The 17,502-nt window shown below is 38.6% G+C and overlaps 1 protein-coding gene across 1 annotated transcript in view; it reads left to right on the forward strand.

The window, feature by feature from the left end:
- Nucleotides 1–17,502, forward strand: part of SGIP1 (SH3GL interacting endocytic adaptor 1) — a 215,205-nt gene that overhangs the window by 122,112 nt on the left and 75,591 nt on the right. Inside the window, exon 7 of the mRNA XM_082616302.1 lies at nt 14,855–14,866. Coding sequence (XP_082472428.1) covers nt 14,855–14,866 — 12 coding nt within the window. The remainder of the gene's footprint in view (nt 1–14,854; nt 14,867–17,502) is intronic.

Below are 17,502 nucleotides of genomic sequence, written 5' to 3' on the forward strand. Positions count from 1 at the left end.
ACATGATGGTCTACAATACAGGTGATTTCTAGTAATAGGGGCATTTTAACTGTACACACTTTCACTTTTCAGTTAACATCTTTCAAATCATTTTTTACTTACTAAATCATTTTTTATCAATTGTAAAAGTTTATTTCAAGGCCTGAAACCAGTTTATATCCACTTCTCTATAGAGTGTAATAAACTTAGTGGTCATTTGAAAGTTACCAGGATAAGTGTAAGAAGGCAAGTTCATGGGGTTCAGTGAACAAATTTCTGTGAAAGAAAACTTATTAGAATGATCCCAGACATGTGGAATGTATTTTCTGAAAGCTAGTTGAGTCTTGGAAAGGGGAAGTCCCTTCTATCAAAATGAATATGCCTACCCAAGTCATTCCTCCAACCAGATAATGAGGGTACAGCAAGGAGAGTGGTTGTCACTCTGAGCTCTTCCCAACACCAGTTTTTAAAGTGATATGTTGACATGACATGACGTGGCTGAGACTGACAAAACGATGTTAGGGAAACAATGTTAAAACTAGATGGAGACACTCAGAGAAGTAATCCCAGGGTTAGGCAATTCCTGCAGACCTGCAGCCCCACAAACCAAGGGATGCCCCCCCCCCACTACTGCCTCCACACTCCCAGCTGGTTTCCTCTAATGTGAGAACCTGGCTCTCTCATTACTATGATTCCCAAAGAGTTGTGATATTTGACATTTACTGTAAGAAAATGAGCTGTGATTGTTGCTTTAGGGAAAGGTAGGCACGTTTCTGGATAAACATAAGTGAAAAGAGAGATTGGACTGAAAACATATTCTTGGCTTTAGAATCCATGCCCTCTTCTAGATAACCCATAACCAAATATAGGTATATTTCACAAATAACATAGGTAGAACTTTATCTCCAGAACTGGATGAATAGAAATAACCTTCTGAAATCCAGTTAGTGCCATGATAAAAATGAGGAATGCTTTGCACAGCTCTAGATGTTTCCAGCCAAGCAATCAGACGTTCACACAGCTACACTTAATTCAGGTACAAAAAGAGAAATAAGACCTATACCAGTTAATGATATATCAGAATATTTCATTTAGGCTATGGTTCTTAGGCTACAAAAGCTTATCAATTGTTACACTACTAGAAATAAAGAAAATTCCAAATGGTAAGCTATTCATAACAATGTCTTATGTTGAATTTCTGATTTCTATTTCTTTTGAAGAATTTTAAGATAAAGTTGTATTTCACTTGTTCTTTTCATCTATCTGTGAATATGCATTAATGAATTGTAACCCATTTGATATCTCATATCATGAATTGATTTTCATTTTATTTGGATAGGTTTCCTGTATACACATCATGGTCAAATGACTTGATAAATGAATGAAATGAATGAATGGATGGATGAATGTGTCATATATATCTATGTGTATATATAGTATAAACAAACCTATCTGAAAATTACTCCTCCCCAAAACAAAGCTTCAGCAATATAGAAAATCAGGGTTTTAACTACTGGCAAAAATCCTACTCTACAGACAAATAAACATAATTCCAGTCCAGATCTCACCTGGGCCCTTGATTTTTATATAGAAATCAAGTATAGTATGGACCAGGACAAGGCCAAGCACCATAAAAGAAGACAGGAGGATGCAGAGGTCAACTCACAGGCAAAAGATGTTAATTTCTATTCTTATCATGTTGTGGTCTCCTAGTAAGATATCATGCTGATATGGTAAAGAAGGAAAATCACCCAGGTTTTAGTTGTTGATTTGGGATCTGTATGAGTTAGAATATTGGTAGAGCTGCTTTAATAGAAACTAAAATAGTCATGGCTTTAAAATAATGGATGGTTTATTTCTATCCCACAAAAGAGTCAAAGCTAGTAGGCAGTCCAGATGGGTAATAGAGTCTTGCTCCAGGGGTCATTCAAGAACCCAGGAACTTTCTGTATTATTGCTCTACCTTTTCAAGGATGCTGGTGCCTTACCACCAGGAAACACCTCCATGTTCCAGCCTTGGGATGGAGGAAAGAGAAAATAAAAGGCAAGTGGTTTCTTTTAAGTGTTTAATTCAGAAGTTGTACCCATCACTGCCCCCCAGATCCCACTGGCCATAATTTAGTCATATGGCCATATTAGCTGGAAGGGAGTCTGGGAAATGTAGTCTTTGGCTGGATATGCATATAACCAGCTAAAATTCAGGGTTCTGTTACTAAAAGATAAAGGAGTGAATGGATATTGGTAGATATTGACACAGTTTCTGTGCCACTATATCTTAAATAATCTCAGATAAATTTGGGGAGTTATTGGAAAATGGGATTTCCCCCCCCCCCATCTATCTTAAAATTATTCCCAGAACCTATTGAAACTAGGAAGTTTCCTTTTAGAGAATTCTAATCACTAATTTCTAAATACCAGTTATGTTATGCTATGTGCTAGCCAGCAGAAGGATGAAAAGAAACAAATTTAAGTAAAATACCAACTTATTTGGTTGATAGAGATGCCTCCAACAGTAATAGTGCCCCTTCTATCTTATAAAGTTCACTGCTTTTTGAGGAAGGCTGTTTCATTGTTGAAAGAAATTTATTAAACCCAAATGCTGTCTCTGTGTAACTTTTGTTCATGTTATAGTTGTGCTCTTTGGAGGATAAAAAAGGACAGAGTCCCTCCTTTTCTCAACAGGTTTTCCATGTAGCATGCTGACTCCAACTCCAAGTTTAGTGTGCAGCATGTTGGGCTCAATACCTGTGGGGTAGGGTGGGCAGAGGGAGAAGTTAAGCTGTTTTGCACATCCAACAACAGCCTAAGTTAATCACATGGGGAACTTGTGAGCTAGAATGACCCTTCCGAGTTGTCCTGGGTTTAGCTGAGATCAATAACCTTTATACTGCTAGTGCTCCAATATGGGCAGGCTAAGAAAGGGGCATGATCTTCACCAAGGTGGCTCTCTGCAGCTGAGTCAGATCCTGAAGTGTTGACAGTTGAAGGCTCTCTGCCAATAGCACTCCTAAGAGCTGTGGGAGAAAGCCTTCTGAAGACAAATCTACATGGCATATTTTGGCACCTCTTGTTACCACATTCTTTTCCAAGTGCTTTCTGGCCATGTGTATAAATAATTTCTTCTAGAATCTTGGGTTAATAGGAGGTAGCCGTATAATAATACCCAGGTCTGCCATGTTCTACCTATGTAACCGTAGATAAGCCCCATAATTCTTCTGAGCTTCTATTTCCTTTTCTGTAAAGTGAGGTTAATAATGGTCCCTATGGAATTTTTCTGTAGATTATGGTCGGTCTCTGGAAGGATCAAATCTTTTTTGACTTTTTGTTCCCTGTGCTTAGCACAGTACATGTCACACATTGGGCATACATATAGTTATTCAATAAATGAGTGAATGAAGAAAGCACACAGAATATCCTAGTAACAGTACCTGATGTGTACATAGTACTTTGCAGTTGTTTGTTTCTTTATTACTGGTTGTATTGTTCAGGGTTCTCCAGAGAAACAGAACTAACAGGATATATGTATATATGTGTATAGATAGATGAGAGAGAGAGAGAGAGAGAGAGAGAGAGAGAGAGAGATGATAGATGATAGATTTATTATAAGAAATTGGCTTCACGTGATTATGGAGGCTGAGAAGTCCCACAGCATGCTGTCCACAAACTGGAGACCCAGGAAAGCTGGTGGAATAATTCAATCTGAGCCTCAAGCCTGAGAACCAGAAGACTTGATGGTGCAAATTCCAGTCTGAGGGCAGAAGATGACAAGGTGTGTCCCAGCACAAACAATGAGGCAGAAAAGGAGGTGAATTCCTCCTTAGTCCACCTCTTTTCTATTCAGACCCTCAATAGATTAGATAATGCTGACGCACATAGGGGAGGGTCACCAATTCAAATGCTAATCTTATGTGGAAACACCCTCACAACACACTCAGAAATAATGTTTAATCTGGGTACCTGATAGCCAATCAAGTTGACACATAAGATTAACCATCACACTAGTATGTATGTAGGTATGTATATATGTATGTATTTATCTATATTTATATATACATATTTTTTTAATCTAACTCTTGACCCTTTATTGAGAGTCATGGCTTTGCTTCCCCATTTCTAGTCCCCTGCCCTAAAAGCATTCTGTCTTTTCATATCCTGGATTATAATGTATCTGTGTCTCAAGTCTTGAATTCAGTTAAAGAAGTTTGGGCAGTCTCTTGACTATCTTAGACTTTAATTTTGAACCAAATCTCCACCTTTTAGAGGAACTACTTTTAAATCATTTTTTTCCATACTGGACATTTGTGATTGATATTTCTTTAAACACAAATAGAAACTTTGTACTTAACCCCTAGCATACAGTGCCAGCTTATCTTACAGGAAAGATGTTGGAATCTGATAGACCTGAACTCAACCTCTTGCAAACTTAGGCAAGTTTCTTAAACCTATTTGAGTCTCAGTTTCTTCATGGCTAAAATGGGAATAAATGAACACCTACCTTACACTGTAGTCCATCTCTTTCTGCTAATAAAATGTAAAGATCTTTCCTTTAAAGGAGAAGATAGAAGCAGAGATATGAGATAAAGAGTTCTGCTATCTGCTTCCCTTGGTACCACACTCCTTACATTCAGGGTTGAAGCAAACCTCTATTATATCTTCCACGAGTGGTTTTGTCCTTAAAAAGTAAAAATTTCTCAAAGGGGCTAAATAAATTAACGGGTGCAAGATTGGACTATAAAGAAATATGCCCTTATAAAAACAACAAAATGAAAATTCAAGACACAATGGAATATCATTAATTCCCTTTAAGATAATTTGAGGGAGATACAAATAGACACTTATTCCAATGATGTCACAATTACTCAAACAACTGGGCTCTGCCTCTTACCTGGGGTTGCTTTGCGCAAGTTACAAAACCTGAGTCATGGTTTCTTCATTAGTAGGTGAAGATAATTCCCATACCTACTTCACAGGGCTATTGTAAGGGTGGCATGAGTTAATATAGAAAGCACTCAGATGCTACATTTAGGGATTATTTGATTATTGTCGTTAGAATTGTCTGCAGAGCCTGGGGCATATTTTTAAGAATATCATTAATGGTGGTAAATCAGGAAACCCAAATGACCAAAAGTCATTTAGAGCCAAGACCAGTAATTACTCTGAGTATCAAACTGGGAAAATGTGTCAATAAAATAACTTATTTTGTGATGCCTGTGGATTGGTTTTGAAGCTCATTCCAGAAGCATTCCTGTTTTAGCATTCCTACTTTTGTTTTAACAAAATCCCTTGAATAAGTGTGGTGCTTCTTCAGGAGACTGTACTGAAGGCTAGCATTCCCAACGGGATCCTACATTGTGCATCCCCACCAAATTTACTTCATGGAGAAATGACATCGTTTTTCAGCCCTCTTCGAATCAATTCACCAAATATTTGGTAAGCACCTTCTATGTGGCAGGCACTGAGAGCTAGCATCAGAAATATTGGACACACTTTGTCCAATCTTCGTGCTAACTAACTACAAGCTTATCAGAAAACAATGTATAGCTGATGTCGCAAGCAGCACACAGAGGTTGAACTTCCCCTTGTGGTCCAAACACCTGCCTGTCTTCACTCAGTCCTGATTGAATATGTGGGCCTATGTGGTCAGCTTCCCCTCTAGCCTCCATTTCACAGTCTCCTGACTTCCTCACCCCTCTCAGGATCTCAGAGGTAGACATCTCCGTTTCTTCCAGAACCCACAGGGACACATCTTCAGCGATGTGCTTTGCTCACTAGGTACTTTGAATCCTGTGGCTCTCATAGCCTTCCTGGAATTGAAAAGACAGATGCTATATTTTAATTCTTGGTGCAATATCATCTTTTCCTTGTGTCATGAGCTGCCGTTGATTCCTTTACTTTTGTTCTCTGGTGAGTCGAAGATCACTGTGACTTACCTTGAGAAGTTGTCCTTAACTAGAAGCATTTAGTTCTATACTGATTACAAATTTTTGCTCTGGGATAAGTCAGAACTGGGTTTGCATTCTGGCTCTGCACTCATTATCCACATGATCCTGGGTAAGTTACTTAAACCTTTAAGCCCCAGTCAAGGCTTAATCAAGTGTAAAATCATTTTAATAATACTATTCACCTCATAGGATCCTTATAAAAATTAAGGATGTAGTGCATGTAAAGTAGTTAGTACTTTGTAAGTATATTTATGTAAGGCCCAACAGAGTTGCTTAGTAAATTATAGCTATTTTTACTCAGAACAATGGAGTGTGTCTCATGGTGACTACTCATAAGCATCCTTAAGGTCAGAGACCACTTAGAGAGCTTACGATGGCGATGGTGTTGCTGGCTGGCAGCTATGAAAATTTGCTTACTGATTGTGTTTCAGTTGCTTCACATATGTTAATTCATTTATCCTCAAAACCATCCTATGAGATAGGTACTATTATTACCCTCATTTTACAGATGAGAAAACTGAGGCATAGAAGAATTAATTAACTCACCCAAGATGTCACACCTAGTAAGTGAAGTTGCTGAGATTTAAACTCAGAAGTTCTGGTTTCCAATTCAAAACTCTTACCCACTATATTATACTACTTTTGATGAAAGCTACTGTTTCTCTTTCCAGAGGAAAAACTTAAAATTTCATTAACTCATACAAAACATTTTACAAATAATTTCTGATTACTCACAAACCCTTTGAAGGCTATCACTATAATGGTGCCTAAAGAGCCCATGTCACTCTACATACACTGTCTCCTGTGTTCCACGTGACAAGAGAGCAAGGCTGAGCTGATAGGTCAGTCAGGCTTAATTGCTGCTGTGTCACCTTTGTTTTAAATGTTAAAGAAAGACACCTTGTTTTTATATGACTCATATATTTCAGTTCCCCTAATCAATCAATCAGCAAGCATTTTTTATATGGATGGTTCATTATAATAATGGTTCATGTTTTACAAAAGCTGTCATGATCAGAAAGATGTAATGAGCAAGCTACACTGTTAAGTAGGCAGGGAGGTGGTGCTCACCTTATTTTATGGAAGACATCAACTCCGAAAGATCAAGAGGCAGCTGAAGTTTCAAGGGCCAGGACTTGAACTCCAGCATCTGCCTCCTTTCTGCCAAGTTAAAAACACAGTATATTTTCTCATCTACATTGAATCAGGGTCTGTGATTCAATTATTTTTAAATTCCTCTCAACTTTAATAGTCTGCTGTGCATATTCTGGCCCAAGAATCTCTGTGGGAAGTGTTCTGTTTTAGGGGCAGGTTGATGATATAGCAAGGAGACCAAGAAAGAGAGCACTTCCTTGAAGCCCATTGGTTAAGTAGAGAGAACACAGGCTTTTGAGTCTGTATCTTATTATCTCTGTGTCCATGGGCAAGCTCCTTAACTCAGCATCTCAGTTCCCAAGTCTGTAAAATGGGAACAGTGATACCTACCTTCTCAGGACTGATGTAAAGATGACATGAGATAATGTTGCAAAATGCCCACTTTGGTGCCTATCACCTAGGAAGGGGCTCTATAAGTATCGGTTCCTTTTTCAGCTCCATTTCTCTCTTCCTTAAGTTCAGAGACTTGTGGGAGGAAGAAAGAATAAAAATAGCGAGGGAGGACTTGAGCAAAGTCAAGAAGAGGGCTGTTAGAAATGATGAGAGAGTAGGAGTTGACCTAGCCTGGCATATGTGCTAGTGCCTCCTCTCTTTCCCCTGCAAAATTCAGTGATACAAAGAATTTGACATGGAGTTATGAAGGGGCAATTAGTTTAATCTTGTTCCTGGAGATTTGCCATCCATAACGGAGTTATTTAATCAAAAAATCTGGGGAGGGGTGATAGCTTTTAATTGAGGTCAGTCTGGTGCTGTTTGCCTATTCCAGGTGGCCCCCCACACCCAAATTATCCTGCCAGTGAGCAAAATCCCTGAATTTGCTGCTGCTTGGTAACACCACCCCCTTTCCTGTCCTCACTTGGGCAGAAGGTTCAGCACCCCATTGAGTTCAGTAAAAACAAAGAGTCATCGATGGGGAAGGAAAGCTCCAGTCTCCTACACACTGGCATTCGCTCCTGGTAGAAACTCTGCACGGTGCAAGGGGAGGGTAAAGATTGCATGCGCTCAGCCCAGACCTCCAGTGCAACAAGTTGGAGGGGAGAGGCTCAGCTTGGGTTCAACACATCAAACATGATTTGAGTTGGGATTAGATCAGGGATGTCAAGCATGAAGCATATAAACTGCCACTCCCCTTCCAAACCCTCAGCAGACATTACGACTAGATCCCACATCCCAGATGTAGTCTGAGAAGCCCCCTCTAGACAGAGCTGCAAGCAGCCTGGCCAAAATCATCTGGAGTTGGCACATGAGATGTATCTCTTTTTTTCCAGGCCTTATGGAGAAGGATAGATGGGGAGATGGGTGGGATCTTCCTTTTTCAAAATATATTCTTCTCTTTCATGCATTATAGTAAGCCATGCGACTTATTCGCAGAAGAATTTGTTTCATATCTGATATGTGTACGTTCTTTCCTTCATTACTAACTATTTTTGCTTAGGGAATTCTCTGTTGCTTCCATTCCCTGGCATTTAAAATTAAAATATCATTTTTCCAAACCCTTATGCCCAGCCTAGGATGGTAAGAAGAAATCCCTGAGCTGTTGTATGTTTTGATCTCCTTGAAAATGAGCAGAATATTAATTCAATCTGGATTGCCTCTGTTATTATTTCTTCAGCTAATATTGGTTGTACCCTCTGAGTACCTGGTATTTTGCTTCCCTTTGTGAGATGTAAGAGTTAGAGTTTCCTTGCATAACTGCAGATTCTTTCATTGTGTTCTTCTATCTCAGACAACCTAATCTGATTGGGGTTTCCAAAAACATGAACACCAGGGTCAGAGACCTTAACCCTCAATTTCTGTTACCAACTTAAAATCTAATTGAGTGAAACAATAGACTCACAATATTGACACACATAAAAATGTTAGGATGTCCTCAACCAGAGGTAGCAAATTCTTGAATTATATGCTTTTAATCTTTTAATTACAATGCTAATTATAATCAAAAAGGCTAATTTTTCTATCTTTAAGGTCTTCTGCCTTGGTTGTGTTAGTCCTACCGGTGTAGAGTTGAAGTTAAAACCATTTTTATTAGCTAATGATGTATTCGGGATAGAATGGGCCCTGTAAAGAAGCAATCATTTTGGAAAATAAGTTTGTAACAGAAACATACTTGTGAACAATTCAGCAAGTGTTGGGTTAATGACAACTCATCCTGCACCCAGAAGTTATAGGTTCTTACTCCTGCCTTAATGGGGCCTTTCCTCTAGAGTTTAGGGCATTGAATAGCATGTAATAGGTACTTAGAAAATACTTGTTGGCTGGGAATTCCTTGGCAGTCCAGTAGGTGCTTTCACTGCCAGGGCCCCAGTTCAATCCCTGGTTGGGGAGCTAAGATCTCACAAGCCACATGGTGCAGCCAAAAACAAAACAAAACAAAATTTGTTGGTTGATTGAACAGGAGGATGCTCTTCACTGTGGGAAATATACAGAACTTGGTGTTTCACTGGGATATAAGGCAACTTATATCCCTCACATTATTTTATAAAGACAGAAGGTTTTTTATCTTTTCCCCTTCAATTCAACAAAGTTTTTCTTCATTATCAGATGGATGATCAGTATGAACAATAACTGTTCTTCTCTTATAGGAGTTATCTGTAGATTCTTTTCTAAAGTTTATTAATGTGTCTTTTTCTGTGGCTGCCAGTTTTTTGTCATAATTCTCTTCCCCTAATCCCATACATCCTAATGAGATGTCTGTTTTCTCATCTCAGATTTCAGTCACTTAGTGGTTCATGACCTTGAGAATAAAGGGTAGATACTTTATTATCTTTTTACACTGTTATATTTATTTTTATACTAAAGAGTTTCTATAAATGTATGAATAATAGTATAAAAATAAGTATAACAGTATAAGAAAAAAGGATCTATCCCTTTGTTCTTTAAAGGAGAATTTTTTTTTAGTGCCAGAAATAATCTACAGCAATGAATGTACTTTTAAATTGTTTTAGAAAAAAAATCTTAAGAGTGCGAATCACCCATATTAATTATGTCAGAAAATGTTTCCTCAAAGACGGGGAAATTTCGTTTCTAAACAAAAAGAAGGTGAAGTTTCCTTCTGTCTCTTATATTATCTAAAGGACAGCCACTAACTGTACCTTAAGAACTACTGTTTCAAATCAGCCACCAGCACAGCTGTGGTACAGAGCTGTGCACGCCAGTCTGAGCTACTTGTCCTGAAGTGGCCGACACAGAGGGAAGGCAAGATAGACTGGTCTCATTCTATTTTGCCCAGTTGAAACTCTCTTTCTACCTCCCAGCCTGTATGAAACCCATCTTTATTTTATTTTATTTTTAGCATGGTACATGGGGAATCAAAAGAAGCTTCCAAAGAGTAATGAAAAACAACAACATATGTCACATCGAGGCATTTTCTGGTCTTGTTTCATCTGTTTCATCAATGCCTCTTCTCAGCAACCAAGAGTGACTAAATGTCCATGCTGAGAACTCCTGATATGGAGCAGAGCGAAGCCAGTCTTCATATTGGCCTTCAAGACCCTCGCGGTGGGGACACCACGACCCCAGACTTACACCTGCCACTCTTCCTTCTCACTCCACCCCTCCCGGCTCCCTGGCTGTGCCCTCTTCCTCTAGATACTGGCACTGCCACCTCCCTCTCAACTTCCGGTGCTTGTTCAAGTCACCTTCTCAATGAGGCCTCTCCTGACCACCTTGTTTAAAATCACAAAACTCTCTACCCTGGTATTCCCAAACCCTTATATTTATTCTACTTTTTAAAATTGCATATATCATCTTCTAAAATACTAAATACCTTGCTTACTTATTATATTTATTATTTATTATCTATCTCCTCCCCTGCCCCCCAAAAAGCTCATTGAAGTTTTTTGTTTGTTGTTCCTATTGTTTTGTTCACCAAGGTACCAAGGGTAGTGTCTGGTCTTTATTAGGTACCCAATAAATATCAGTTACTGGTTTAATAAATGAATAAATAATCCTCTTGCTCCTTGTGAATACCTGACTATTCATACATAACTGATAGGAAGTGGTTATATCTATAAAAAATCTCATTAGCTAAAATATAAAGACTCAAAATATAGCTATCCTATTTTCAAGGTTAAACAATTGTGGACTCTTAAAAACCTTCTAAATTAGATCTGGCTTTTTGTGTCCTGATCCCACTCTATGAAACTTGATGCCAAAAATTCCCATGGCAGCTCAGTTCCTTGTTCAGAGGACAGGGGTGTATTTAGAGCACAAAATCTCCATGTAAGGATCATTGAAACTCTGGTGTATATTTTCTCTATTCACCTCAGTTAGCTTTGGTCTGGGTCTCCAAGAGAATGCAGTTTTAAATGCTGCAGATTTCTATCTCTTCATGCAGAATGAAAGCTTCAACAAGCCCTAACTTGAATAACTACTTGCATTAGAAAGTGATTTAGGATAATGCAGCCAGAGAGAGACTCCATCCACAGAGGGCAGGGGTCTGTGTGCTCCTTGGAAAGCTTCCTTGATCATAAGGATGAGCTACCTTTCAACAAGGCTTGCAAATTGGAGAATTATATTATCTCAGGCCATAGGACAGGAACATCCCTGCAGTTAGAGACAGTGGTTATATTTTAGGTATATATATTGTTCAATCCAAAAATTCACTGACTTTGTTTCTGTGAACACGAGTACCTGGAGGTATACATCTCTTTTTTGTTTCTTTTATTATCTTTTCCATAATTAAAAATCACTCGGATGCTATTAGTTCATTTTAAATCAAGAAATATCTTTGCTTTCCCCAAAGAAGAATTGTCTTGTCCTGTTTTATCTTTGGTTGTTTAACATTCTGAAGAAACCCTTAAGCCAAACGGCCATAGCCTAGGTGTTGATAGCTGCTAACAATTAAAACAACATATTGGATAAAGATGGTTTAATCATCATCTAGCCTGGAGTGGGCAGGAGGGGAGGGCCCTTATCACTCATGTGTTCATGTTTATTCTTCTGATTCTAATTTAATAAAATGCACTTAATTCTAGAAAGAGGCTGAGAAATTTACCTATATAATCAGAGTTTAATTCTAAGATCTGACACCATGCCTAAAAATACAAGCTCACTCTCTGAAAAGTTCATTCCCTGTGACCTGCTATGATAGACAGGCATGACCTATTTAACTCCTTCCATTGGAAAAATCCAAGATTATTTTCCAGGCTCTGTGATCTGCAAGCTATTAGCTCTGTTGTTTCTAAATCCCAGTGCTGATAAGGGCCAGGGGAATTGAGCTGTGCCATGAGCGCACTCCTGCCCAGGCTTTCTGGAGTTAGACAAGCTGGGATCTAGTCCCACTCTCATCCTTTGTAACCACATGACCTTGGAATGCAACTGAGCTTCCTTTTCCTCACTGGTAAATTAGAAATAATAATGACACCAACCTCATAAGGTAAAACAATAATAGTAAATTCTCAGTGAATGTTATCTGTCACTATCATCCATATCTTTTAATCCTCACAACTGTTCTATAAGATAGCAATCATCCCTACTTTGCAAACTATGGAACTGAGGAACAGTATGTCTTGTGCAAAAGCAAGCAGAAAATAAGGGGTTAAGCTAATTTGAATATATAAAAACTTTTGCATCTCCTTCCATGACAACTTCTTTGAAGCTATTTGAGTTTAACCCCAAAATTCTTTCTGCTTGTAAATCGATGACCTGGACCTTAAGAATTTTCATTTTTCTGTGCTACTTAGCAAGGGTCTGGGTCTGAAAGCAGCACCTAGGATGTGGACTCTATCTGGATCCTCAGTTATGCTGAAACACTAGTTTTCTTTTTGCTATAGGAGAACATTGAGAGCTGATCACATAGCTCTACACAAATGTTTGTGCAAAGCGTGCCTATTCCTTGGAGCCTTGGTAACATATATCAGCCCCTGAGGTCACTAATGGGCAGAGAAATCAACAGTTAAATAGGAGCTAAGTGAAATATTTATAGGAGCTGGTGAAGGAACCATATCCCTTGGGCTATATATTATATACAATTCAGCCTTATTTCAGAGAGCAATTCATCTTTCTATATTTTAAAAGACACTGTGCTTCAAACATTTGTATAATGTTTTAATGACCACAAAAATACAATTCATAAACATGCTTTGAGTGCCTATTGTGTGACTTGCACTCTGTTTGGGGCTAGACAGAGGCCATTCATAACCATTACTGGGAGCTAATAATCGAATGGAGACATCTAAATAATACAGAGCAAAATAAGAACTGCAAAAATATATACTACCCGTATGTACCTCTGTTTTCTCTGAGGCTAATAAATGCCAGGGAACAATTTATTCTAATTGGAAAGTCCCTTGGGGAAGGCCCTCATAGAGGAAATGTTACTGGCCTTGAAGAATAAGATGGTAATTGAGAGGGAGGGAAAAGGCATCAAGGCTGAAGAAGCAGCTTGAGCAGAAGGCAGGGAAGTGTGAGTGTACTACACGTTCAGGAGACGAGAAGGAGCGTCTGCAGCTAAGTGTAGGTTTCATACAGACAACAGTGGAAGACGAGGGAGTGAAGGTAAGCTGAAGCCCATCACGAAGGCATTAAATTACAGAATGGAGGTTGCATTCTATCTTCTGAATAATAGGGAGGTTTTTGCAGGGCAGAGTAATACATTGACTTCACTATTTTGGGAAAATAATTCTAGGGATGCTGCAAAGGATGGATTTAGGAGATGAAATATGGAGGAGGTTGGTGGAGTACTACTGTCAGCAAGAAATGAAGCCCTCATTAAGACGGTTGTGGAGGAAAGAAAAGAGCATTCCCAGGGACCAGGGACCACTCACCAGGAAAATAATTTGTCATTGCCCAATGCGGGGTGGGGACAAATGAAGGATGGGATGGAAAAACTGATGGTTCTAGCCAGAGTATCTTGGGAGAAGATACTAGGTACCAGGTTCCCTGACAAGATTAGAATTTTGGGAAAAATCTCACATTTTAGTTTCATGCTTGGCTGCAATGCATTCATGGAATTTTCCCACTCCTTTCAATATTACAAAGCATAAGTCTCTATTTTGAAAGTACAAATCTATTTGATAAAAGTAAACCATTCAAAAGAGAGCTTAGAATGTGCTCAAATGGAGGCCACAACTATGTCCTCTATCGCTTGAACTTGGACAGGAGGCAAAACTACCTCAATCCGTCTCAGGTTTTCAGCTGGGACTCTTCAGCAAAAAGACAGAATTAACAAGAGGAAAACGAACATAAGTTTATTAACATGTCTATTTCTTGTATACCTGGCAAACGCTCAGGAAAAATGAGTAACTCAAAGAGGTGTCTTCAGAATTCAGGATTAAATACCGTCTTAACAGGGAAAACGGAGAGGGATGGAGCCTTTTTAAGGGAGAGTAATTTAGGGAAGATGAATGGACCCTTGGAAACATAGATAGGAAATATGATAGTTTGTGACAGAGTTTGTCTGGATATGGTGTCGATTTCTGGTATCCACTCCTATGATGAGTCAGTCCTTCCTGGTTGGTGAAACCCTTATGAAAATTGGAAGATTTATCTTTAGGTAGATTAGGGTTGTTCATAGAAAGCCTCTCCTGATTTTGCTGTTTTCAAGTGCCTACAGCTCAAAACAATCAGTATGGCCAAGCAGCATGTTTTGGGGTGGTATAAAGCCAGCAGCCTGGGTATGACTATATCAGACATCCACAGGAAGCATTTATAAAAGCCATGCCTTAGGGAGCTGCTTTAAGTAAGGTTATTCTGAGCCTTGAGTGGTATCTTCTTGAATATACATTTCACCTCTTTCATTTTCTCTTTATTTTTCCTCCTCATGCCTACGCTTTTAGAGGAAAAGTCCGGTAAGAAACAACAAATGCTTTCTACATCTTGGCCAAACATTGTATATTCTGTTCATTTTCATCATCTGCATATCTAATGACTGACTGTGTTTAACACCTAAACAAGATTCTGAATTTTAAAAACAAACTTTTGTGAACCAGGACACCGTCTAATTATGCCCCATGGGAATAAAAGGAAGCTGGTTGCTAAGTGATTTTCCAAACCTGTTATTAAGGGCCATGGTAATTTTGTACAGATTCACCTCTGCCTCAATCATAGGCATATGTTCAAATATTTTAGTATTAAGTTTCATTTATTGCAGCTTCCACTTGGGTTAGTTAAGATACATATATTTACCATGAGCTACGCAAACTTTTTTTGTTAAATTTTTTTTGAATGTACAACATGATAGCATCCTGAGTGGTGCTTGTGAAGCTGGCCTAGGAAAGGGAAGTTGTCTTGTTTTCTTCTTTTTTTTTTTCAATTAATCAGAAAAATTATCCCCTTCTGGAGTTGTCAGAGACAGAAAAGGAAGATCTTTAGAAAGTGAAAAGCACCTCTTACATTGTCCTTTTAAACACCAAGGTGATTTTCAGTGGCAGTACAGATCTGTTAGTATGTACCTACATCTTTTTTTTTTTTTTAAGAGCAGCAATGAAACAGATCTACTTAAAAAAAAAATGCACTGTTCTTGTCTCAGCTGCCTAATTTATGGGAACATGTTCCCAGGATGCTGATGCATGGCTGACACACGTGACCTCTCCAGTGGAAAATATGAAAATATTGTGTTTCCATGTTAACACACACCGAGTAGTTGGTTGTCTGTTGACCTCACCTAAGTGGATGCTGTAATTATTGCTAAACCTCCCATCCTGCCCATTGACCCAAGCCTGGCAGTCTCTGTACCACATGCAGGAAATGTACTGGTAGCAATTTCATGTGATTTTTTGAGGAAGGAAGAACAGAAGACAGAAGACAAAAGACAGAATCAAAATATTACAATTTGTCAAAATATGGACCCAATGACATTGCTTCCAAAAATAAAATTAGTACGATTATAATTATTATTATTACTAAGTTGAATGGCCCACTTCTGTGTAACAGCGAGTCAACTCTGTGTCACATGCTATGTGACATACATATCGTTGGTGCACTTCAGCAACCTTTCTTTGTATTGCCAACTATAAATTGGTGCTTTCCATCTACCTCTACAAGGATTAAATTATGAGCCACTGCAGCTGCTGACCTTCAACACTCCCTGAAAGGAGTTCAGGGTAGAGATCAGGAATGAGGCAATCTGTGCTCTGGGAAAAAATGACAGAACTTCAGATGGTTAGATATTTTCAGGAGAAGATTTTATGAGCCCAATTGTTGCATCGCTTCATATCTAGAAAAGCACTAAAATCCTTCATGGTGATGGCTGCTCCTCATGACTAGAAGCAACCTTCTGCAAAAAATATGTGCTTGACTGCATGAACTCCCCCTTCACCAAAATCACATGTATACTGACCTGTCCCACTACCTCTTTGGAGCAGTTTCTCAGAGCTATCTGAAATGCTGTCTCCCGAGCTATAGTCCTCACTTTGCCCCAAATAAAACTTAACTCACAGCTCTCGCATTGTGCTTTTTTTTTCAGTCAACAGTATTTTGCCAATTACATTTATTCTCTTTGACCCTGAATCTTTCTCTGAATTATCCAGATTTGGCCACTTCAAATATTGACAGGACTAAGTGGTCTGAAATTTATCCGTGGTGCTTTAAAAACTCTTTGTTCCTCATTGGTTTTCCTCCTGTTGTTCTTACAGCAATTTCAACTACAAGTACTCCTTTGCATTGTTAGCTGTGCCTCTAAGGATGAGTCCTTCTCCTGCTCCCCTGCCTCGTTTTTCTTTGGCAATGCCCATGTTGTTGATGTTCAAGCCAGTCAACTTTTAGTGATATCTTGGTTAGTAATAGGCTCTTTGTGTCTCTTCCTAAATGGAATTTCAGAAGATCATCTCTACCAAGTCCTATTGGATCTGGCAGGCATTCACAGTTATCTGACTTGTAATAGATATGGGAACAAATTTAAATATAGACAAACACAACAGTTGGAGGGGGTGGGGACATAAAATAGGTGCTTGCCAGAGAGATTATCTTCACCCTGAAGCATTTGAAAGCAAACAAGAAACTGGTTAGGACCATAATAATAGACATAATCATCATATATTCTAATTCTTTCCTAGAAAATTCACTACCATGAATGACTAAATTTGCTATGACTAGACTGTATAAAAATAATATTTGTTTGGTGCTTTGTGGCTTTACACGTATTTTCCTCTGTTTCCCTATAGCACTGAATTTTAGCAAATGAGGATGTTGTAAAGCTTCAAAACCTGAGGTTGGTTATTTAGTGATTTTGACAAACCGGACAGATTGTGTTTGGTTACTTCTTTTTACAAATATCTTAAAACACTTACCCGCATTGGCAAAGACTAAGTTAGCCTACTTAGCTGAATTTAAATTAATCCTTTTGTGCAGAAAAATAACAAAACAAAGCTGGTGTGGGGTAAGGACACTGTGGGTGCTGTGAGGACATTTACTGAAGTATTTTCTTTTAGGAAGGCATATTCATATAGCCAAGTATATAAATTTTAGAAATGCAAAATGTTCTGAC

Source organism: Mesoplodon mirus (genome assembly GCF_964341445.2).
Source record: "Mesoplodon mirus genome assembly, chromosome: 3".
In the NCBI taxonomy this organism is placed as follows: domain Eukaryota; kingdom Metazoa; phylum Chordata; class Mammalia; order Artiodactyla; family Ziphiidae; genus Mesoplodon; species Mesoplodon mirus.